Here is a 25,694-nt window from a genome sequence, read left to right on the forward strand (position 1 = left end):
TCAGGACTGCTGTAGGATTGTGCTGTGCCGGTTGTAACATATAACAAAGAGACGCTAAAGTTAAGTTGTCTAACTTTGTTTTGCAGCTGGGTTTCGTAGTTCAAATCGGTAATTGCTTATTTCATGGCAAAACAGAACATCACAGCCTTAGCTTATTTCTCAAGCTAGGAAGCAAAAAAAAAAAACACAAAGCACACTTCGGAGCAACTTCACGAATTCCAAGATAGGAAGCAAATAAAACACAAATCACACTTCGGAGCAACGTCACAAATTTCAAGCTAGGAAGCAAGTAAAACACAAAGCACACTTCGGAGCAACATCACGGATTTCCAGAATGACGTCACATTTTCCTGCGATGTGGTTTGTTACGCTATCTCAGTCTTCAAGGCTAAAATGTTCAGCTATTGCCGAGTTATAATATCGGGTTTGTGATAGTTGAGACACAATTTATGGCGGTTACTCTTATAAGACCTTATAAATGCGACCGGGGCTTGCGATCGTGTCATCGCAGCTTACGCTATTAAATGGACGGGGAAATGGATGCAAGAGAGACAGCACATTTGAACACACTTTTCTCAGGAAGAACGGCACGTATATGAAGATGAGGGAGTTGCGAGATGGTGTTTCTTTGCAATAAAACAAGGTCCAACTTTGTCTTCAATGTTTCTTCGGAGTACTGTGATGAAAGTGAGCTAAGGACATAGTAAGATGTTAAGAGCAAAGTCTGTCAAAAAATTTGCTATCTAAAAACTTAGGCAGCCATCCCCTGATGTCTCGGTGTCTCCTCTGGTCACGCTTTTGTTTTACTATTTTCACAATAACAACTTTGCGAAAACGCACAATTCGTTACAAAGATACGCTCCTCAACAAAATAAAACCCGTCTCCTGAAATATAGGCTGCACGGAGGGCGGTGTATCACTCAGATCTGGCGTGTTTCGCATGTTTCGCCCACACATACTTACCGCCAATGCGCGTTCCGGGCGTCATTAGTTGCCGAATCAGATAGAAGAGCGTACTCACCAGCCCGCTAAAAAGGCAAACAAGAAACAAATGTGTACACAGATGAGTGTCTTTCAGTTGCTTTTATCAGCATTTATTTAGAGGTGTATTTATGGTTAGAGGTTCCTGGATAACTTGAGATCTGGTACATGTCCCGTCCTCCACTCGCATAGGTCCCGTCTTCCACCGAGATGAACGTGTATCAGCTAGCCCGGTTTTCCACGTTACTCCAATATATTGTCACCTAGCCAAAGACGACGCAGTTTTCTTAAAGGAACAAAGCTTATTGGAGCGACCTTGTGCTCCGCTAAAACTCATAGAAAATACAAGTGACGTAGAAGCCGTCAATGAAGTGGCGTGCGCAGACTGGCGTCGGCGAATTGAATACCGCGGCGGCTGCCTTGGGAGCATTTATCTTTCGGCACGATTGTTTCTCGAAACGTCGAATTACAACGGGAACACGGGAGATCAAAGAATATTATTCTAGACTAGTGACGTCAGGGCCAAACGCTCTCCCTATCAAAATAAGATAGCCCGTGTCGCATTAAAAAAAAATGAAAGGCTACGTGCACTTTGCTTGAAACACTGATAACACAGCCGGGCGCCGCCAAATGGTAATTACAAAAAAGAAGTGTACAAACAGAATGGATGGTTCGCGGCAATATTCTTTGGTCTGAAATTCTGCCTGGCCCCACAGCTATACGCTGCGCCGCCTGCCACCTCTTCTCCGCGGCGCTTACGGGAGCAGCGCTGCGCGGCTCATTGGGGCTCATGCAGGGTTTTGGATTTCATTTGCTTCGTTTTCCCTTCCGCACCCTAGACAACTTGTTATGGCGATGTCTGTAAGCAAATGGTACGTTTAGGGCACTTCAAAAAACAGCTTCATCTTGGTAGAGTGCTCGAACGCCAACAAAAGCTATCCGGGGCGCGGTTGTGCGCGCTTCTAAGCCGCTCCTACCCGCGGCGGCGACGGCAGTCACCACTGTCACCTCCGAATACGTCAGGCACAAGTGAATTCTGCTGTCGCATCGTCAAGACCTGATGCTGGCACATTGAGAGGCTGGTTTTGTTTTGCAGCTCGGACAACGAATGCGGCTTTGTTGCGAATATCTACGTCGTAGAAAAATATGTTTCGGCGGTGTGATTACTCAACACCTGGCAGTAAAGGACTCGTCAAGTCCGGAAGAAACAGAACAGCTCGTACGGAAATGAGAAAAACCCAGTGAAGCTTGTGAAATGCTAAATACGTTTGTCGAAACTTACGTAAGGTCGTGCTCATTACACCGACTAGATGCGAAATGCACTATTTCGAAAGAGGTGGGGGAGAGGACAATTAACTGTCGTTGTGCACAAATGCAGAGCGAAATCAAGGAGTGAACGTTTCAGTAATCACACACACAAGTAGCGCGTCCAATTTCCTTTAGTTTTTCGACTTCAACGCACAGCTGATCACTCGGTGGACACATTTTTCGAAGTACAGGAGAGGGAGTTCACCATGTTAAAAGGTATTGCTGAGAGCTAGAGTTGTGGTATTTGATAAGGTCACCTGATTTCAGTTTGTGCTAGTTTCTGCAGGCTCCCTGTGTAATGTTTCGTAGACGCGTTTAGTCGCGCACGCGGCTTGCTTTATACGCCCGTCGCCGCGCTGGTCGCGGAGGATATCTGTAGCTCATGAATGTTTTCGAGCGCTCACCTTAGGACAAGACGACCCAGCACTAAATTCTTTGTCGGATGCGGACCCCCAGGTATACTTTTGTATTATTTACCGTACTTCTTTTGCAGAATATTCGTGCAATTTATGCCACATTGTTTGTCCAAGGTAGGGATCAATATCCCAGGTATTTATTAGCAATCGTAACTGGCGTGCTGTCAGGTATGAGTGCTCCGCTGGGATATATAAGCACACAAAACCGATTTACATCATGGTGTACTGGCATCGCATGACCATCTGAGGAAACGCTGCTTACGGAGACACTGTTAGTAAATTTCAGGGAAGTAGAATTACAGTCAGTTCCATGCACATACCGGCTTCGCTACATTGGTCTGTGAGCCACACGTTGCGCCCATACAGACCGAATGTACCGCACTAAGATCGCACCAGAAATGACACCACATTTGCGAACAGAGCGATTGCTCCACAGTAATCCGTGTTTCGACCGCATGCACACGGTAAATCAGTATCGAACGTGCCCCAACAGCAGCGGCGACAGTGGGGAGCGGGACGGAAACTCCCGCGGCTGGATTTTTTGAAACGGGCCGTTAGGGGGATTTCAGTGGCGCCCCTACAGGCAGCGCTCGAGGCGTATAACATCACTGAACACCATAAAGGCAACGTTGAGCAAGTACAACCATACTAGCAAGGTTCCTTAGGGCACAAGACTGCTTCACCAGAAAAGCCACCCTGGTGTGCTGTTCGGCCGGAACCTACCGATTTTAGAAGAGGATTTTTTGCAGTGGACGCAAATAGATTGCTGCGGCTGCTGCTGATAACTATTGTAAAATGAAGCGGTACGAAACAAGAGAAAAACGAAAATAAGGCTTTTACATCCGTACTTGCCATATATGGGCATACACAACCCTGATAACATTATACGGGCGTTCTGTAAAAAAAAAAAAAAGGAACGTTCGATTATCTTTGGTGGTGTTGGAAGAAGGGGATCGGGGTTTACGTTCACTCCTCGCCATCACTAAGAGCGTAATGGGCAGCGGAATCAGAATGCTCCACGTCGTTTTATACGACACGCACACGCAGACGCACCACAGACGCAGATGCACATATTCGGATGTTTTACGGACGCCTCAATGAAGCTCACAGCATTAAAAGTAAAAAATAGAGGTTTACAAACACTTCGGTAAACAAAACATCCCACCGAGATTGTAGGTAAGCACTAACTGCTTATTATTATTTTTTTTCTTGGAAAAGCGTTATCCACGTACGTTTCAAACTAATGGTGCAAAAGAGATGCTTGGTAGAGGAATAAACATTTACTTGAGCAAGAGGATATTTGGGCGGGGATGTGGTCAGCCTCCCTGAGGCCGCGAGCCTGCGTCGACTCCAAGGCTCGTTGAACCAGGGGATCTTGAAGCTCCGGTGCGAAGCTGGTTAGCGCCGGCTGACACTGCTCAGTTGATGGGTTGTTAGGGGGAGGAGGGGGGACGATGTTGTGTGGGCAAGAGAAGACAAGGTGACACGTCTAAAAAGCTGCTTGTTTTTGTTTTGTTCGTTCCCCGGCTTCCTACGTGCAGTCGAAGAACATGCGGCCCCAGAAGCCCCCAAGTTTGCCGGACGCCGAAGACCCCATTCAGGCCGGAGTGTCGGGGCCCGTGCAAGGCGGCGTCCCGGTGCCCTCAGACACGGTCAGCACAGCAGAGCCGTCCGCGAGCCCACCGACGCCGGTGCCGTCCGAGGAGGCCCCGACGCCTGCCGCCGCCACGGTGCCCGCCTCCACTTCTGCTCCACCAGAAGGTGGGTCAGGAGTGTCCGGAGAAAGGCTTCAAAACGCCGTCATCTAGAATATGTGGCTGAAGCCTAGAAGGGCCGGTGCCACTCTTTCTGACAAGGATAATGCACTGTGTCTCGATTAAACACCATGATTCGACGCTGCAACAAAAACGCCACGGAACGGGAGGTCGTACTTTATTTCGTCAACAGTACTGTACCGGTCCTCCTTACGCGGCGCAAATCATCAATTAAAAATGGCAATAGTCTGCACACTCAAAGCAATGGAAAATATACTGAACCACTGTAATTAACGAAAAAAATGTGTGCAAGGTGCTTTACAGGTCTGTACCGTCTACGAAGCGGTACGACGCGACCGCGAGCAAAGGAAGGTTCTGCTTCGAACCTGCATGCGCCGGCCATCTTGGTTGCTGTCCACATGGACACAAACAAATTTAGAGTTGCGAATAGCGCACTGAGTAATTTTTCTTTCGGCTCTTTCTACGGGTAGCTTTAGGGCCGACGTAGCGAAAGGCTAAGCCAGCGCTGTTGCCATGGCAGCACTCCCGGTCTGCCGCGTTTGTGTCTTCGGTTTTTATTGAATACCCGCCATATACAAACGTTAATATGCACTCAGTAGTACTGTGAACAAAGCAGTTGGCAAAAATGCCACCTGACCATCTCGGTTGTCTTATGACCTATAGTAATTTCCGCTTTACTTTGGAACCTTGTCCTAATGGCATTTCTTTGGCTACGTGCTCGCTGGTGATAGCTAAACGGTACGCAGGAAAAGAAACAATGGGAGAATTCGGCAAGAATATTTCTCCTGTATTTCTGGGTAATGAGTACAGAAGTACCTATTTTTCACTTAAAAAATGTAAAAAAGTTTTTCTGTTTCTTTTTCTAAGGAAGCAATATGTTTTTATTTACTGGCTCCCTAAACTAAAGGTCTCAAACGGGCTGTCACGGACACACAGGCGCTGAGAACCAGGCAGCGGTTCATATCCGTTCTGTTTGCGTGAGCAGAAACTTAGGTACCAGTATGTTCAGACTATTATAATTGTTAACGATATGTTAAAAATAATTTTTATTATTAATATCATTATTGCAATCCACGCTGTTTCACTCATTATTCCTTAGGCAGCCGGAGTATCTACGTCCCGACCGTTTCCAACCTACTCTCAGATGACTTCGATATAAATGGCAAGTACAACTTTAACAGAACGGCTAAAAAGTTAAGCGTCAGTTAACAAAGCTTCAAACTAGGTCAGACTTTGCAAAGTGCAAAGTTTCTCCGTTTAATCTACCTCCGACATTTTTATTTCTTTACGCTAATGTTGCGCAGTTAAACAGGCTCAAGTTCGCGCTCTAGTGCGACATGAACCGTTTTCTTTGCCCTGCTGTTGTTTGCACTAAACATTTTTGCGCTTCTTGGTCGCAAATTTGCCGGTTTTGCGATGCATAAACCTCGCAGAAAAGGGATGAGCAGTGCGTAGCAATCAGTAGGTTCTCAATGTTGTAACCTCGGTACAGTTGTTGTCTCTATTCTTTTACTCTCCGCAGCCTCTCAACATTTGAAGTGCACAACTTTGAGCTATCCCAATTTACGCTTTTAACAGTGGAACTGTTTAAGCGTGAGCGTGATCCAGTACGATACAAAAAAAAAATTAATACCTAAAACAAAAACTGCGCCGCCTGTAAAGGGGGCACCACCACAGATGAGGTATTATAGCAGTGAAGCCGACTTTAGCGCCTGCTCGAGTGCGAGCACAAGGGGCATATGCGTATGTGCACCCCTAACTATACCATTTTAAATGTGGTGGTCTTTCTTGGGTACTAGAACGCAAAAAAAAGGCGCAGCTTGCCGTGGTGGTGCAAGGCTAGGGAAACAGTGGACCTAGTGGTCGACCCAGCTTCTACCTCCATAGGATCTGCTGTCAGTGTAGGGGACCGACCGGAACGGCCTTGTAAAATCCTCCTAAACTTGGCTTCACCCTTCAACACTTAGCCTAGCCTATCAAGAACATCGCAAAACTTAGCAAAAAAAAAGAGGAAGCTAGGTCGACCCACAGCTCTGCTGTTCCTCCAGCCTTGCACCACTAGTAAAAGTTACGCTATTTTTTTTCTTTTCAATGTGCGATTATGGTTTGTAGAATTATTATTCGCCATGAAATGGTTTTGCGAGAGCCGATGCATATAAAATTTATTATTCGTGCGTGCGTGCTGGCGTGGACATGTGATGCGCAAATGCCCAAAAAATAATGCATGACTTGTCATTACTTGAATTGCACCTCGACGCCCCGTATTTTTTTTATGTACACTTAAGAAAACTGGCTTTTATACACCAGCTTTATAGTCTGTTAGGGAATCAAGTAAACAGGGGGAAATGTTGATTCATTCGTACTTTTTTAGATTTTGTCCCTCCTTAACAAAACACCTCTCCTTCATTGATAAGCACGAAGAAAACCGGGGGTTGTTAGTTAGATACTACATCCGGAAGTTCCTCTGGTACGAATGATAGAGAACTACGCCAACACCTATAACGCGTTCACCGGCAACTGCACGGGGTGCTGTTAATTTAGGGAAGGCGTCAGCAGGCCAAGTGATTGAAACGGCGACTGTGGAACGAGTGTTTCCGGCCGAAAGAGCGTTAGTACTGCTGTAACAGCGGGATCATCTTGGCGACGGTAACCGCAGGCGTTTTTGTTGCTTCTCAGGATGCTGTATGTGGCAAGATTGAGGAGACACCTTTTTTGTATCGAGGTGCAGCCCCCTCCCTGCTTCCACGATAACTGCTGTGATGCTATGTACCTTAGCATTTCCACGCCTTCGCAGTTTATTCCCGCTTACCATCTTAAAATCCGAGCAAAAAATCGCAGATTTCTCTCACATGATCTCGGATGTAGGCAAATGCCTTATAACGAGGTCTGCCTATTCGCTTCTGCTTCGTTCCCGCAGACTATACGAGTCTGATCTTTTGTGAGCACGCTCTTCTACACCTCGCGGGACGATGATGACGATGATGATGACAATAAGAATGAAGCTTACACGCTTCTATCGTGAATAGGACGGGAAGGGGGAGGGCGTTATGTCCCATAGTGTTTGCCTCAGTTCCTAGCGGTTGGTATTGATTTGTTGGAATCATTCCTCCAGCACAACAAGGCTGGCGCCTCTGGCGTTTATTCGGCTGCCTCCTCCCAATTCAGGAGAGGCGTTCGCTCTCCAGTAAATATAAATAAGCTGATCATTGACTGGTTGATACTGAGGCTGACTTTCGGGCTAGTTGGTACTCCATTCCAGACGTGTAAAGCGCAACATTTGTACGAAGGACGAGGGACGACGACAAGGGCAAGCGCAGATTGATCGATAGATCGATCGATCGATCGATTGATTGATTGATTGATTGATTGATTGATTGATTGATTGATTGATTGATTGATTGATTGATTGATTGATTGATTGATTGATTGATTGATTGATTTTTTACGCAACTCTCCTTTTTTCACACGTTTTTTTTTTTTTCAGAGGTTTCACCCGCGTCACCTGGCGGCGGTGACGAGGGAGGTCGTGAGGATGAGCCGTCCATTCCAGCATCGAGCACGGCGGCGCCCGCACCCGAACCTTCGCCCACGGAGGCGCCTCCAGCTCCGGTCGACGTTCCCGCACCTCCGGCGGTGGACGATCCGCTGCCGCCGCCTCCACCCGGCGGCGAAGAGCTGCCTCCGGTGGGGGGCGTGACCGACGAGATGAGCTTCTACCCGTGCCTCTGCGCGCGCAAGGCCAAGTACCGAGGACTGCTCTGGAAGCCCCGCATGAACAGCCGCCGCACGAGGGCCGTCTCCTGGAAGGACTACAACTTCATCTTCCCGCTCAGCGTGGTCAGGGTGTGTGCATATCCCGCCAGAGGGCGCAGCACTCAGTAGTCCTAGTTGGTAGAATCGGGAAGCGGGAGATCACGAGGGAGAAGTTCTTTGATAATTCCAAAGGGAGTGCATTGCTTTTTGAAGCCCGGGCTGGTTGCTTGCGGACAAAAACGCTTATCCGCGAGCCGGTACAGAAAGAACTGTGCGCAAGTTGCGGCAGGGAACCAGAAACCATGGGACATATTGTAACGGAGTGCAAAAGTACCCGTCCAGTCCTCCGTGAGAAAGAGACATCCAACTACCGGAAGCCCTTGGCTTTAAGGTTAACGTAAAAGTGAATTGGACAGCAGTAGAGGTTAGTAAAAGAAGGTTAGAATGTTTGTGGGAAAAGAGCAGAGAACAATCTGGGAAGACATGCGGACATAGAAGTCAGACTAGCACAAAAATTACGTAAAGGGTTCTTTGTTTGTACTTATTTCTGGAGAGATGATTGTACAGTGTCATTGCGACTACGTTCGCTGTGCGACGCCACCCCGTTACAAAGGGTGATACGCTAAGAATCATCATCATCATCATATCCTCTCGAGGCGGAAATTGTAGGTGTCAGGGCAGAAGAGAAAAGAAAAGGAACGAAAAGCTTGCAATCGAGCAGTAGTGTGATTTCAAATATGTTTCACCATGTTGAAACTTGCAGCGACGTATGCAGGATAGCGGAAGAAAGCTAAGGACAGAACCGTAGATTCTGCAATGGCCCATCTTCACGAATGTTTTGGCATGTATTGCCAATATAGTTTCACCGATGAGCACAGGAGCAAACGCACGCAACGTCCACATTCTTGGATCTACGACAAGCGCAAAAATTTTCACACAAAGGACGGGAGAGAGGAAGGCGGGAGCTAATCCGCGTTTGTCCTTCTCTGTCACGCGCTCAACTGTGGTGGATCATGGGATACCAACTAACTAGGACCCATACGTTTTCAAGCCATTTCTTGTTCCATTTTATTTCTTTTAAAGCGCACTCCCAAGTATTTACGAACGTAAGAATGGCATTGAGAACATTTTTTATTATCGTTTGCACGGGTTTCAAACGGTGGCTCGTCTCGTCGAATTTTCGTTCCTCAGTAAACACACGCGGGTTTATTTGCCCATTGTGGGGCAAATTTTCGTACCTGTGTGATTCAGATTGGACAGCCATGTGTTGGACCGATTGGTTTGCATGCCACTACAATTTACGACACTCTCGTGGGTCTGCTTCACTACAACGCATCCGAATGACCAACCACTGTTACGGGTGGAGCTAATTCGTGAGAGATGAAGGTCAGCGAACGAATCCGTATAAATGTACATTGCGCCTCGCAAAGTGTCACACAAATGCGATGCGTAATGATTTCACATTGGGGGGGGGGGGGGGGGGGTCGACCCACTTGTTTGACCCCACTATCTATCCAATTCACTCTGGTGGTCGCAGGGATTTGGCATGAAGGTGCTTTGTGGCGAAGCAGAACCACGGGAGTGCGTTAGAGGGGAAAAATATTCGCAATATACCTTCTTTAAAAAGCCTTCATTCAGTAGAGGCCTGGAGCTGAGGCCTCCACTGAGTGTAACACGCAAAAAAAAAAAGCTAATTCCCTTAAGTATGCTTACATGCCTTTAAGGCGAAAGCCTGGCCATACTTATCGACGACTTGTTTGCGGCTACATTGAATTTGGGCCTCTTTCTTCGCTTTCGTTTGTCTTTTGGCGCGAATTACTTCGACCGGCTTCTTTTCTGCCACACCATGTACGCGTCTGTTTCATCCGTTTCACTTCTTCGTCTTAAAGCACGAATTTTGTCATCAGAGAGAGAGAGAGAGAGAGAGAGAGAGAGAGAGAGAGAGAGAGAGAGAGAGAGAGAGGTGGAGGGAGAGAGAGGTGGAGGGAGGGAGGGGGAGAGGGGGGGCTCTTTGGTGAGGTCAGCCCTGCTAGTGGCAAGGCTTGCTACGCCACCCGCCACAGCCTCTCTTGAATCACGGTTCTCCGCGGCCGGTGTGCACGTGTTCTACTCACGTGCCATCACGTTCAGGTTCCACGTGCCACGCACTATTCTAAGGCTTTTACGTTTCCAATTTGCCGTTTTGTGAATTTTGTGGAGCGAGCACATTAACTCTTCGAAACTCCCGATTCACTGAGGCGGTCATTTTCTTCACTAAACAGCAACGACGACGACGCTTTTTTCGCAGAATGAAACTTGAGGCTTTCGCCTTAAAAATAAAAAAGAACCCGGCCTATATCTGCGCGTGGAACACGCCCATGTGAGGGGCTGGTGAAGAGACTGGTCATAGTTAATCGGTTGTAAGGCAGATTCGATTGATTGCGGGGTTTAACCCGCCGACGCTACACAGGCGATGAGGCGCGCCATAGTGGAGGGCTCCGGATTGATTTTGACCACCTGGGGATCTTTAACGTGCGCCGAAATCTCGAACACACGGCCGTTTGCGCTTTTCGCCTCCATCAGAAAAGCGACCGCCGCGGCCGGGAATCAAATCCCCGTCCTAGGGCGCAGCAGCACGACGCCTTAGACACCGAGCCACAGCGACGAGTTTTAAGACAGACTTCGATGTTCATCTGGCATCGAAAAGACAAAAGAGCTCCCGGTAACCACATCCGGTTTCCATGTAGGAGGTACAAGGCCGGAGCTTCCAGCGTGCTGCATAATGCTGGAGTGGTAATAATCTGGGCCCGATAACGCAACCTACCAAACCACCTTAATTTACGAAAACAGTGCGTAAAATTGGTCTAACGCAACATTTTTATGCTAAGAATGAAGACTTCTCAGAAAAGTAGTGCAATTGCGGGGGTCGAACCCACACCTCTATCCTAGACCACGGAGGCGGATCAGCGGGCTGCTTGTAGCAGTAGCACCTCAAGAGGTGGTGGGAACACGCAGTTTTATTTACAGAGGGTACAAAGACGCCAGCTACGCTTTGGCGAATTTTGGTGTCTTGGGAAAAGTGAATGGGTTACGGGAATTGCAAAAAAAAAGCATAAAATATGGGGAAAAAGTTAAAGGAACTGGTGGAAGGGGGTGGAAAGTTAAAGGAACTGAAAGGAATGGGGAAAAAGTTAAAGGAACTGGTGGAAGGTGCACACAGAGAGAGAGGGAAAAGGTTTATTGAGAGCATTTATGATGTTCGTGTAGGAGTGGCTCCCTCTTCAAAGAAATCCATGAGCCGTCTTATATCTCAGGAAAGTTTCTTAGAGTGTTGAGCAGACGCTGTTCTTGGATTAGGAAGACTCGGGTAAAGCCAATTGGTCAGACTCGGTGGGCTTGCAATTTCTGCTTCTTCGAAGGCTTTTTGTGGGCGGTTGGCAAAGCGAGGGCAGTTCCGAATGGCGGGGATGTTCGTAGCGGACTAGTTGATGGCGCTAGATGTATGCAGGAAGTACCTGGTTTGCATCTACATGAGAAAGGAATGTCGCCTGCCGGTCACCAGGTAGAGAAAATAGAGCTGCTTGACGCCGACACACACCTGGTGACCATTCTGGGGGCACTGCTCATGGACGAATAAAATCTGCGGGCACCAGAGTGCTGATAATTCCGACTTACAAAGCCGTGTTGGTAATTTGTGCTTTTTATTAGCTCGGATATAATTATTTATTGACTAGTAGTAGAAAAAGAGAACCAGCTCTATGGGGGGATACAATAAAAAAATTCGGAGGTGAAGAATGGACTACAACATCGCGAGACAGGAACTGCTGGAGGAGCATGGGAAAGGCTTTCGTCCTGCAACGAACTCAAACATGATGATGATGATGATGATGATGACGACAAAGACTACTACTACTACGATGATGATGATTAACTATCTTGCTTTCTAAAATAAAGATCAAAATGTATTATTTTTTTGCGTATTTTGCCGCTATCAAAGATACGTCTGCCTTGCGTGCGAGCCGAACCAGGCAACTAGCGGATAGTACTCGGAGAGCACACTCAAAAGCATGGAGCTTGGAGCATGTTAGGCGACCCGGCGTGCGCAGGTCATCGACACCCCTGTGCGCCCCTCTGCCGCTCTGGTGGCGCACCGGTGCCCACGGCAAGGCCGCGATGCTCACGGGAGGGGAGAGAGAGAGGGGGGGGGGAGACGCCGGTCACGTTGGTCGTCCGTGGCAAGCACGCTCAAGCAGCGGCGATCGATTTCCCAGACACCGCAACACACTTTCCCTTCCAGTTGAATTTATGAAACAGGCGACGCAGAACTGGGACGCACTCGGCGCGCACCGCACGCCGACGCCGGTCTTCTTGTGCGCGCGGCTTCCGAGTGCCGAAGGACTTTTCCGCCCCTTTGTCGTCGTTGCGCGGTCGATTCTCTTCCCCCGTTTTTCCTCCCTTCGCCGACCGTTATTTCTGATGCCTTCCTCTTTTTTTCCCCATCTCTCTGTCTTTCTTTCGAAGCGCTTCGAAATTCGGTTTCTGCTTAAAGTTGGCCGGGTTTCTCCTTTGTCGCCCAAACGCCGGATGTTGACGCGTTGTTGGCCGGAGGACTCTTTGGAGAGACCAGGACGGTGCGACCTGCGCCTGGGTTTTAGTTATCGAGCAAACTGCGTGCGGCTATCGCAGTAACTTTTAAAATTCCTTCGAATGAGACTAGGGTGAAGGAAAGGTCACAGGAGATACTTTTTTTTCGTGGCGTGGTGTACGAGAGTTGGCCGTGGTTAGGTTAGCAAGTTAACGATGCAAAGAGTTAACAAAACAAAATGATGGACATTCGCAAGCTAAGCATTTAAATTACGCGGGCGTTGGTAAAGTGCAATGGTGCGGAACCACGTTTGAGCTCCGACGACGCAAAAAGAAAAAAAGTAAGGAAAGAAGAACGGGAAAGGTTAACTAAAGAAAGCGAATTATAACAGTTTGAAATTTTTCGTTCTCAACAATTCTTTCACGCTTGCGTTGCTTGGGGTGGTCACGCTGCGGACATTGTTGTCAGCGTTTAAAAGTGCTCCGAAGTTCCGATTTCTTCGCGGAGAGCAAGAGAGGCGAAAAAAAGACAGATAGAGGGAACAAATCTAGTGTAAGTGACCAGAGGGGCATGTTTTATTGCACTACCCTTTGTACAGTCAAACCCGATTATAACGAACCCGGATAGAGCGAATTATGCCGTGTGTCGAACAAAAGCAAACCCTTTACGAAAATGCATGCGAAGCATATTCCTTATAACGAAGTTCACATCGGATATATCGAACTCGGTACGACTACCATTGCCACCGAAATGCATGGTCTCGGAACGGCGATTGAGATGCTGATTAGCCACTATTGAGATTCTTAGCCTCGCATGGAGCGACGTGACGTCTGACACCTTCCGTAACTGTTTCCAACGCACGGGATTCGCGACGGAGCACATCCAGTCAGCGAGTTCGGACCAAGACGGCATCATCGGCGAACTGCGCGAAGAGCTCGCCAACGATCCGGATGCTGTGCCGAAAGTAGTGTCCTTAGAGGATTTCCTGAGTGTCAACGACGAATTTGCCGTCACTGTGAGCCCCTCAGGCACAGACAGCGTCACTGATGTCATAGCAGCTGGTGCAGCTGAAAGCACCGAAGAGACTGAAAATGTCACGAGGGACATCCTCAGTCTCTTCGATGCTTTAATGAAGGTTAATGAAGCGCTTTTGCCAGTCGGTGTGCTCTGCCGATATTACTCCGATACTGAAGGACACGGACTTGAACTGGCGCAAACAACGTCTCCGCCAAAACGAAAGCGAAAACAAAAATCACCGCTCTTTTGTGAAATAGGCAGTTAAGGCGGAAAGTAGCTTTAGTGCATGCCATAAATGGATTGTTTTGTGTAAGGTAATGGCATAATTTATGCGTTTGTTTCTCTACGCGGGAATGTGAGGGGGGGTCCCGCGTATTGCGAACTCGTAACAAAAAAACTCGTTATAGACGGGTTCGGCTATATCGAACTGTTGGATATATCGAACTAATTGCGGTGCACATTACAGTTCGCTATAACCGGGTTTGACTGTAATTGTTGCGTCGCTAAGACTACTCACTCACTCACTCACTCACTCACTCACTCACTCACTCACTCACTCACTCACTCACTCACTCACTCACTCACTCACTCACTCACTCACTCACTCACTCACTCACTCACTCACTCACTCACTCACTCACTCACTCACTCACTCAATGAATGAATGAATGAATGAATGAATCAATCAATCAATGAATCAATCAATCAATCAATCAATCAATCAATCAATGATGAATGAATGAATGAATGAATGAATGAATGAATGATCGGCCAAAAGGAAACCGTTCGTCAAGGCTGGCTTTGCCACATAAAGGCATATCGAAAGGTAAAGCCACCCTCCAGGGTAAAGCACTCACTGGAGATTTCAAGACATTTTGTGACCTGTAAAATTTATGTTCATTTCATTAAAAGAGGTAAGTAAGCGTCGGCATCACTAAAAGGCCATAATGGCGTCCTCAGTTCAAACTAAATGCCGGTTTTTTGTGTAAATGTCTCTAATAACAATTCTGTATTGCTGCTTTCCTATTAATACACACATCTCAAAGTCTGTACTTGAAAAAATTGATTTGCTTTTCAATCTTCTCTAAAGATGCAATACTACCTCACAAATAGGAACTGCACTCTTGAGATCTTAGTGTGAATTGAAAAACCTTCCTTGCAGGGATGGCGGGAAGAACTACTTGACTCCGCCTCGCCTTGTTGACATGTTGCGTGTTTTACATGCCTTAATAATTTATTAGCCAGCTAACAGTTATCGATAAAGAGACACTATTTGTGGAGTCGATCGATAATCTGGTTAATTCGTTCAATTACTCATAGTCCCTGAGAAATCAGTATGTACCGTCTTGTCTCCCTGTTTCTGCTGTAATTGCCTACGTAATAATGGGGCAAAGAGAAGTATTAAAGCAGCAGCGCGACTTTTCTATGATTTCTTTATAGTATTTAAGTTAATGCTGGTACAACCATTTACTCCCGGGCATTTTTCCTGCCACCGCCTGTGTGACCGGGGAAATAATTTGACGTTAACTAGACTCTTTAGGGCATCCACGTGTGCAGTTGAATGCATTCGATGTATTTGCGACTATATATGCACCTACAGTTGGCCGTTGCCGTGATTGCTGATATTGCGCACTCGGCATCCAGAGTACCAGAGTACCCGGATGAACTACAACGACAATGTATTTTAGGACAAACACTTTAGGGACGCATGAACAAGTGGAGGAAGAGGCATTAGCATCCTAATAGATTCTACTGCCTGAACACGCTATTCTGGTGGACTATTTAGAACTTATATATATATATATATATATAGTAAGGAAATGAGGGGCTCGTTGGGAAATACAGAAAGATAGGTCGGCAGTCTACAACGCCAAAGGAGGCATAGGGGTGTGGTTAGGCTCTTTTTTTTTTTTAGTACGGTTAATGAAGTTCATATTTTTCTTAATATACGGAAGAAAGAAAGAAAGAAAAACACGCGCCCAGAGTGGGGACCGAACCCACGCCTTTCGATTAGATCTCGAATGCCTTACCAATTCGGCTATCTGGGCGACTGTGTTCTCCTTCACTTTCTGGGCTATTTATATTTACTAGAAGTGTATCTGACGCTTGAGGGTGGTAGCCAGCGCCACTCAGACTACACGGGGAGAAGGGGACCTTCTTTTTAACCCCCGGGGCGTGACTAGAACGTCTACAGCCTGTCATGAGCGGGTAACTGGCGGGAAGCCCTCTTATGCTACCTAGGCATCAAGGCTGCCAGAATCGAGACCCTCGCTAGGCTTTCGCAGAATAATATAGTAAGGAAATGAGGGGCTCGTTGGGAAATATAGAAAGATAGGTCGGCAGTCTACAACGCCAAAGGAGGCATAGGTAAGGCATTGAGATTGGTAAGGCATTCGAGATCTAATCGAAAGGCGTGGGTTCGGTCCCCACTCTGGGCGCGTGTTTTTCTTTCTTTCTTTCTTGCGTATATTAAGAAAAATATTAACTTCATTAACCGTACTAAAAAAAAAAGAGCCTAACCACACCCCTATGCCTCCTTTGGCGTTGTAGACTGCCGACCTATCTTTCTATATATATATATATATATATATATATATATATATATATATATATATATATATATATATATATATATATATATATATATATATATATATATATATATATATATATATATATATATATATATATATATTTGAAGCGCCACACATTTCGGCGCTTGAGTAGACAAGTTTTATTAACACTCGTTATAAACTCGCGCATAGATCGATATTTCTTCCCGAATTCTCCATTCGGTTCCACCATTTACGCATTCAAGAGCATGCGGGCCAGCATAAACGCCATCCTGAATGCACGGTCGCTTTCACGAGTATAGTCGGGAATAAAAATAGAGGAGAATGAGTAAAATTCCTTCCTGTGCCGAATGAAATGATTAATCGATCCTCGTGCCTTCACAGATTATGACTGCAGATCTCATCGATTTCCTTCTTTTTCTAAAGCGAGGGACATTTTCGTGAGACGTATTACCCAAGCATCGAAATTTATTGCCTGCGACCGCAAAAGTAGAAGTAACTCGACAATACCGTCTTTAATATAATATTTTCACTGTACAAACTTTCAGGCTAATATGACTGAAAGCTACACCGGAATTACGGCCGTCCTTTGTAGATAAGGGCGCTGTTAGGCCGCACTGACAGCTTTTATTCAATTTTTTTTTTGTAGATGAACGTTTGCTTTACGCTAATTTACGCATCCTGTGTCTGCATTTTGCTTTTGCAGGAATGTCTCGTCGCAACATACTGAGGAAGAATGCCTCCGATGTGGACACGCAGTATCTGGTAACGGCGAGCTGGGCGACTCCATTGAAACAAGCACCCGAAATAACAGCTTCGTCGGAGGAGGTCCACTGGGCTGCCTGCACGTGCCGATGGGACGAGGCACTTAAAATAACTATTCTTGGTGGTGTTATTAACATGACGATACCTAACTAACATAGTTTCCTTTCCAATGTTATGCTCTCTATACGTTTTGTACAAAAAAACCTCGACCTTTCTACTGTAATGAAGTAAAGAGCTACCTATGAGATACATTTCGCTTCTGAGGCTGCTTAACTGATCGTGATTCCAAACATTTGTGATGGACGAATGAAAAAAAAAACAATGAATGTAATTTTTTTTGTTATATGAAGCAAAAAATGAAGCAATGAATGTAATTTGTAATACGAAGCAACAGCTGCCGTGATGAGTGTAATAAACGAAATTTTTAGGACATCTTGGCATTCTTGTGTGGTTGCTTACTTAGATGAGTATTGCGAGAAATTGGGTAGCTGGGCTTGGGATGAGAAAGTAAGGTGACGTCACACATGGATTCATACCCCCGTAACACCCCCCCCCCCCCCCCCCCGCCCAGAGGATTTCGACACCCCTCAAAAAGACTCCACAACTGCAAGCACCCCGGCCAGGAAGAAGAAGAGAAAAAGGAAAGGAAAGGCCGGGAGGTCAACCAGGTGTAGAGCCCGGTTTGCTACCCTGCACTGGGGGAATGGAGCTCAGGGAATAAAAAGGGGGGGAGAAGAGGAAGAGATAGGAGTGGGAAAGCGCGCACTCTAGTCCCGTTTCGGGCACTATAGTCTTTCAAGCAAGTTCGTTTCACTCAGGAAACGTAAAAGGGCTTTCGTCGCCTTCTGCGAGGTCGATGGTGAAGACCGATGACTTAGAATAGTTTCCACCGTAAATGGTAGATTGTCCAATCGGCTCAGCGCGGTGGCAAGCACGCTCCTCTCCGACGAGTATTCGGGGCAGCGACACAGCACATGTTCTATAGTCTCTTCCGCCCCGCAGGCGTCACAGTGGGCGCTGCTGGCCATCCCGATGAGGAAGGAGTAGGCTTTCGTGAAGGTCACTCCCAACCACAGTCTACAAAGTAAAGTTGACTGGGGTCGAGACAGCCCATACGGAATACGGCGCTGAAGAAGGGGATCCTGAATAAAATCCCTGGGCGGGGTTACGCAAGATTACCATGCAGCAATGGAACGCACCGGACTTTTCGAAACCCCGCCCAGGGATTTTATACACGACCCCCTAACGTCCCTCCAACACCCCCCCCCCCCCCAGGAGATTTTCGACACCCCCCTAAATTCGAAATTCTGGATAAAACACTGACGTCACAGGCACGGAAAGTAATAAATGTGAGGGTGCTGCAGCAAGAAAAGAGGAGTCGGTAGTAGGGTATACCAACCCCTCTTCCCTTCACCTCGACTTGTTCTGAAGGCCCTGTTGAGTTAGAAAATACCTTCTGCATGAACAAATGATGTTCATCACATTGGTATGGATAGAGAAAGTTACCTTACTCGGCAGAAGCAAAACAATGGGGCAGTGTGTGCAATAAATGAAACAGTGGGTAAGGCGCAGCTGCGTCAGAATAAATAAAATACAAAAAAAAAACTAATGCGTATTTTATCACCACTAGAATTGTGGAACGCGTATTAGTAGCAGGAAAAGTGTATTGGTGAAATGGAAAGAGAACTAGGCCGATTTTTAATTTAAGTCTATTTTTGTCAGCTCCCAAAGCCACCGGGAGCCTCAGCACGTTCCTTGAGAACAAATGGATGAAGTTCGACTTCGACAAAAAAAGTTGAAAATCCCTGCGAGAATATTTCGCCTTGCAGTATACAAACCGTATTTGATGATCATGGCGACGACGACGATAGTGGTGGTGGTATGATGATTATGGTGGTGGTTAGTGAGGTATAATTACATGTTTGTCCATGAGTTGCTTGAAAGTGTAGGGTTGGGGCTATTTCTAGCTCAGTCGAAGCAGTCACGCTGCTGTGTTCAGCATATCGGGACGTCAATTTCCTTCCGTGCTTGATGCACGCGAAGGAGGTGGGGAAACAGGGCGCGAAAGGAGGCCCACAGGGTTTTTGCTTTCAGTGCGCACTCTTCACGCTTATCATAGGTTCATCATGCATTATAGGAGACGCGGGATGCCCTTCTATGTAGCAGCATCACTGCGCCAGTTTGCAGGGAAAAAAAAAAACAGTATATGCTTCCGTGAGAGTGCCAAATGTCCGTTTTGGTGCTCACCTCACCATAGCACCCAGGAACAATCCGTTCATCAATGATGCCAGTCAGGCAGGAAGAGCGCCAGAGAGGGGCATAACCCGAAGCGAGCAGTCCAGCGCACATAGAAGTCAGGTCACGTGACGCGCAGCGTGCGCCGCTGCGCAGCAGCGGCGGCCCTCTCATACGTCCTCCTCTCACCTCCTCCTCGCGGCACCACCGGCGCGAGTGGCTCCATCGCGGGGCGGACGTGGGAAGCACGCCTGCGAGAGGAGTCGTCCCGCCGCTCAAGCGCTCCTCGGTGAAGCCAGTGAAGCCTTGGGGCGGCCGTTTCCGCGGCGTTTGCAGACGCTCGGTTGGACACATCTCGCCCGTACGAGTGGCGGCCATATCATCGCCGCTGCTGGTGGGATCCACGGTGCGTGCAGTGCGCGAGCTTTCTCCCCCACCGCCGAGGCCCCGAGAGGAGCGGCGAGCCCCCGCAGCGTGGATAGCGTACTACGGGGGCGAGCCCGAGCGCCAACCCGGAGCGGAGCAGAGCGCGGCCATCGGCCGGATCGAAGCAGCGCCGCGTGCGTGAGCGCCGCGATGATGCCGGGGTCGGCGGCGAGCTGAGGCTCCCCACGGATGCGGACGCCCGTGGTCGGCCTTCCGGCGGCCAGCTGAGGGCGGCGGAGCAGTAGCATGTCCTCCCGCGACATGTACGGCGGCTCGCAGAGGTCGCCCCGGGCGGCCCAGATGTCGCGCGACGTGATGCTGGGGCCACCTAAGACGTCCTACGCGTCCATCTCGCAGCCGCCGTCTGCCAGGGGAAGTCCCATAGCCAGGAACCTGTCCTCGCCCTCGCAGGGCCGCCGCATGCGACCCACGGGCCCGTACGGCGTGAGCCGCTCCAGCAACAACAGCCCGCTGACCATGGCGCACGACTACTACGGCGAAGAGCCCGAGATGCGCGTCTCGCACCGGAGCCGCTCGGCCACGCGCGCCGCGCCGCCACCCATGCGCTCGTCGTACACTGGCGTCGACCAGGACTTCATGCCCATCCGGGACCGCTCGCTGGAGCGGGGGCCCGAGCTGGGCCGCAGCAGGGCGTACCGCGAGGACATGTACCGCGAGACCACCATCGACGGGGACCGCGACTACGGCCGCGGCGGCGGAGGCAGCTTCGTGGCCGAGCTGCAGAGCCGGCTGAACGAGCTGCAGAGCCAGTACGGAAGCGTCAAGCGCGAGCTGGACGCGACCACGCAGAAGCTGGGCTCCAGCATGCACAGCATCAAGACCTTCTGGAGCCCCGAGCTGAAGAAGGAGCGCGCGCTGCGGAAGGAGGAGGCCGCCAAGTACGCCCTCATCAACGACCAGCTCAAGATACTGCGCTCCGAGAACCAGGTCAGTGGGCCCACGCTGATTATTGTATCCATCCACAGGATCTCGGGAGGACTCGGTCGCGCGATGTTCTCTGGTATCCCTCTGACTGGTCTTCCCTGTCAAGAACGAAAAAAAATTGATGTTGCTGCGTGCTCGAAAGGCGGTATTTTGTTCTCTGGCATGCGCCCATTTGATATAACTTGAAGGGGGAAAAGAAATATGCTAGTTGAGAATGTCCTACAGGTTTAAGGTAATGTCCTTTTGCAGATACAGGGGTGAACGCAGTTGTACGCAGAGACAAGTGGCCTGCACTTGCATGTTTGCATGCGCCCGGTTGAAAGAAAGCATTGCGTTAAATCATAGAACGATAATTTGGCGTTCCAATAAGTGAACCCACCTGTTCTTGCTACATAATTTCAATCGGGATCATAGGTTTGCCACAGCTGTTTCGTGTGAACTGCAAGAACTACTGAGTATTCTCACGTTCAAACGAAATTCAGCAACAGAACTGTGATCGCCGTTCTGAGCCATCGTCTGAGCCATTTCAATATCACATCGGTGCAAAGCGCGTGCTTTAAAATCTGCGATAAAGCGGCAGCTGGACAGCTCAAATAGCCGCTTTGTTTCCACAAAGGAGCGCCCTATTTCCGCAGTATTTAAAGGCACATTGCCCGACTACTGGCCCTCGAGATAACATTACCGACGCGAAAGCGCGCCCAAACCGGCGACCCGCACATACCAGAACCCTGTGGGGGACGTTTCGTCGAATTAAACCTGCAATGAATACATGAAACGGCCGAGGCTATGGCGATGCTGAGCTTTAAATAATGGTCGAACGCATGGTTATGAGTTTAACACTTCGTCTTATCAGAGGCCACAGTCCTACTTGGAGACTTGGATGTGCAATCGGCAAAAAATGTAACGCTATTACGCGGAAAAGTCAGCATTGAACGCATAGTTGTCGTTAAATGATAAATGTTTAATGATTTATATACAATACCACTGAGCGGCTGTTGCGCCTCGTACGTGTTTTCTATTATGTTTGAATATGAGTATAATGCGTTCAGATTCGCCATTTCGCATGGACACTTAATTTTCTGCCCACCGTAAAGTCGCTGCTTACGTAGAGCAATAAAATGAATTATTCAACTGCCGCAAGTTAGACGTTACTGTTTACGTGACGAAGGTCACATTAAGCCTTAGCGCATCTATGCAATATCTGTAAATGCGCGAATGATTTTAGTTTACATGCTAGTACTGCGCACAGAAGATTGTTGTTTCTACTTTTTTGAATTTGTGGACTATTTAGAACAGCCGGATGTGCATAAAATGGTGACTGGTGTCAACCGCCTGGAACCAGAAGGGCGGCATCGCTGGCCTTCAAAAGTGGACATTATGGTCGAACACATTTAACGCGGAACAGACGTGGTCAAGCAGTTTTTACGCGGAACAGAATGGTAAGCACGTCGCGGCGGCGTGCCTGAATAATAATCATCATCATCAACCCACTCAGGTCCGCTCGCAGGACGAAGGCCTCCCCCGTTGACCACTAACCGCTCCTTTCCTGCGCTGCTCGAGCCCACAGTTTACCTCCAAATTTCCTTATTTCACCCCTGCATCGGATTAATGGTCTTCCCCTTCTTCTAGACCCATTTGTTGGTACCCACTCTACAACTCTAATTGTCCACCGGCTGTCGGTTCACGGTCAGCCCAAAGTCCGTTTCTTTTTTCTTTATTTCAACTATGATATTTCTTACTCTAGTTTGTTCTGTGATCCAGGTTGCTCGTTTCCTATCCATAAGTGTTACTCCTAACATTATTCGTTCCATGGCCAGTTGAGCTGACCTAAGTTTGATTTCGAGTTGTTTAGTGAGGCGCCAAGTTTCAGCTCCGTATGTCATAACCGGCAGTATGCACTGCTTATAGAATTTTTCTTTTGAGTGACAGAAGTAGCTTACTTTTCATTATATAAGAGTGCTTGCGAGTGTAGCTGAATAAGGTATATAGGTAATAATGTCTAGGCAAGCGTGTTTTGTAGTCATCGGCTCCCGGCATATGACCGACTGGACGCAGCTTACCCCGTGCAGATATGCAAAGGGACAAGTCTGGAACGGGTTGATTGGCCGCACGTTCAACGATCTTTCGCACTTGGGGATATGGAAGAACTGCTGGTGTGATGACATCCCATATTCCGAAGCTTCATAAATTCTGTATGCTGCGGTCGAGTTGCGGATGGCCCGGAAAGGTCCCCTGGATCAATTATGTGCATACGTCGCTCCCCGTGTTGCCATAATGTTCAAGACGACACCAGATCTATACATAACAGACACTGGTCTGTGTAATGGGTTTTGCCTAAGCAGAGGAGAGAGAGAGAGAGAGAGAGAGAGAGAGAGAGAGAGAGAGAGAGAGAGAGAGAGAGAGAGAGAGAGAGAGAGAGAGAGAGAGAATGGTGATACAGAGAAGTCAGTTTATCAGCGAGCTCGGCTTGCTACTCCGTGTGGCAATGATGACGAGGGGAGAATCAGTGTAATCACACAAGAAAGCGCACAAATATAACACCCACGGGAACTAACAGGCGCCGGAATGCACACATTACACACGCACGGGAGCATGTTCGAATATAGCTTTCACGGTGTTCGGTACAAGCCACAGTCACGAAGAAACGACGCTACGGTCCATATAGCAGCGGCAGCCGAGTGCAACGGTCCGACGGTATTTTTGAGGTTCAGGCGCGCATCAGCGCGCAGTCGCAGTCATCTTCAGGGTAAACCGTGGTGAAGAGAAGCGATCGACACACACACACACACACACTGGTTATGTTCGACGTCCTCACGAACACTGCAGGTCTGACAGAGAGGAGAGGTCGCTTTTTTTAGCCGGCGGCCAATGTTTTCTATTAACCGTGTTGTAAAGTTTTTAGCACAGATCAAATTTTTTAAAGCTCCTTTTGGTTTGTGTCACTTTGAGTATTACCGACAGATGTTTGTACTTACGTTTCGTCACTGTCAGTAAATAACTTTCTTTCAGTAAAAACTGTCTATGGCGCTCTTTGCCCTAGTTGGCCTTGCGCCACTAACCACCAACCATCATCATCATCATCAGGTCGCTGGGCGCGTCTTGTGCAGGTATTCGTTGGTAGAAGCCATGTTGTGTCGTATGCGGCGTGTGACTTATTCGACCCGGTTGCCTAGACCAAACGGCCTCCAAACGGCGGGATCGATTACATACCGTAATTACCCGATTCTAACGCGCACTTTTTTTCCGGAAAAATAGGTCGAAAAATCGCATGCGCGTTAGAATCGGATACGAAACCGAAACTGCCGAAACAACGGAAATTTCGTCCCGCCCATCGCCATCGCCATCTCTAGATGGCGCCAAAACTTTTAGCAACGATTTTTCGGACGCAGGAAGCATAGGCGCCTAGGCTTTTCTATCGGCCTTCACACAAACCGTCAAATCGTTCCACTTGCGTGCTCGATAACAGCAGTGGCAGCAGCGGCTCTCACGCGTTCAAAACGAGCGGTCGGCTGAAGCGTGCGCCTTAGTCTGGAGAAGCTCGCAGGATGGGCGTGCGAGGCGTGGGCAGCGATCCCATCGACCATGGTTGAACGTCCGTTATGAAGTGTGGCATCGCGTACGCGCTTGACGCCACCAAGGACGAGATGTTGAGGTCAGCGGAGAGCGACGAGGAGTGAGATGAGTGACATTACTTCGAGAAATAAATCGCCCGTTTCTCTCGCATTCGTTTTTCTTGCTCACAAAGTTCCGTGCGCGTTACAATCGGAGGTGCAAGTTTTTTCGGGTTTTTTGCCGGGAAAATCGGGTGCGCGTTAGAATCGGGGGCGCGTTAGAATCGGGTAATTACGGTAGGTCGTAATTTTGTGACTGCCGGGCCACAGTGACGCGAAATTCCTCCGAGTGAATGCAACGACCACATTGAAGTAATACGATAAAATAGCATTACCAGAGTCAGCGAAGTGTAAAATGCGCAAGCAGCAAGAAACCGCCCATCATGTGCTCTTGTGACTTTTTTTCTCCGGCGTCAGTCTGAAAATGTGACAAGTCAAGCTAGGCCTTCGAGATCGTAGGGAAGCACCGAAAATGCGAGCTTCCTTGCTATACAAGGTAAACGCAGCGGTACGCTACCGACACATTGGTCAATTTGATCTCCCTCGAGCCAACGAATTAAGATTTCAGTACGTTGACGTCAATAACGGAAGTTATTGTCAACGAAACCCAAGTGTAATTAATGTTCGGAGTGGCATAATCCCTAGCCTTAAGTTTGGGGGAACAATTTAGGAAAACACATTGTGAACGCCCTCGAATCAATACAGCAGGCAACCACGGGGCGCCGAGGAGTTCTGTATGTGTGGGGAAACCCATGAGTAAGAGCTAGGCGTTAGAACATGGGCAAGATACCATTATTTATGCCTGTTTATATTCAGGGACATCTTGCTTCGTTTGTTTTTGCCGTAACATGCGGGCTTATAAACATATGTAAGGTGTATGCATGTTTTGTTGTTGGTGAGTATGCCGGCGATTTTTCTGATTAAACTCAGATAATTTGGTCTGAACTTACAATTTAATTTCCAAAGGTTCTGATTTACGCTTTCCTTAAGCGTACTGCTTAATGCTTTTTTTTTTAAGCTTTACAGCGTTGTGCTTAAAGCACACTGCTCAAGTACGCTTTATTTCAGTCTGTCATGGTGGTGGTGTTTGCGTATTGAGAAAAGATTCCGCGGAATTGACTACCAGGCTCAAAACAACGTTTCATTTTGCAGGCAGATTTGACCATTTCTTCTTGAAGCGTCGCGGTACAGAAGGCGCGGTCTGGCAACTAGTGTCCGTCATTAAAGTTACCGCACGTACCCCGAAACCCGAAACTGTACCCCAAGGATAGTAACTTCACTAACTATCTGGAAGCAGTAGTATCTGCACTGATGGTGTCGCTATT

The 25,694-nt window shown here is 48.0% G+C and overlaps 2 protein-coding genes across 2 annotated transcripts in view; both read left to right on the forward strand.

Moving 5' to 3' along the window:
• The window catches only part of LOC144151845 (uncharacterized), a 35,338-nt gene extending 17,786 nt beyond the window's left edge, over window positions 1-17,552 (forward strand). Inside the window, exons 5-7 of the mRNA XM_077683009.1 lie at window positions 4,247-4,466; window positions 7,965-8,323; window positions 17,094-17,552. Of these exons, the coding sequence (XP_077539135.1) occupies window positions 4,247-4,466; window positions 7,965-8,323; window positions 17,094-17,117 (603 nt within the window). The 3' untranslated portion in view covers window positions 17,118-17,552. The remainder of the gene's footprint in view (window positions 1-4,246; window positions 4,467-7,964; window positions 8,324-17,093) is intronic.
• Window positions 17,553-19,606: 2,054 nt separating this feature from the next.
• Window positions 19,607-25,694, forward strand: part of LOC144152099 (uncharacterized) — a 173,904-nt gene continuing 167,816 nt past the window's right edge. Inside the window, exon 1 of the mRNA XM_077683310.1 lies at window positions 19,607-20,761. Within this exon, the coding sequence (XP_077539436.1) occupies window positions 20,060-20,761 (702 nt within the window). The 5' untranslated portion in view covers window positions 19,607-20,059. The remainder of the gene's footprint in view (window positions 20,762-25,694) is intronic.

Source organism: Haemaphysalis longicornis, unplaced genomic scaffold (genome assembly GCF_048455015.1).
Source record: "Haemaphysalis longicornis isolate Haplotype H1 unplaced genomic scaffold, Haemaphysalis longicornis Haplotype H1 scaffold_9, whole genome shotgun sequence".
Lineage (NCBI taxonomy): Eukaryota > Metazoa > Arthropoda > Arachnida > Ixodida > Ixodidae > Haemaphysalis > Haemaphysalis longicornis.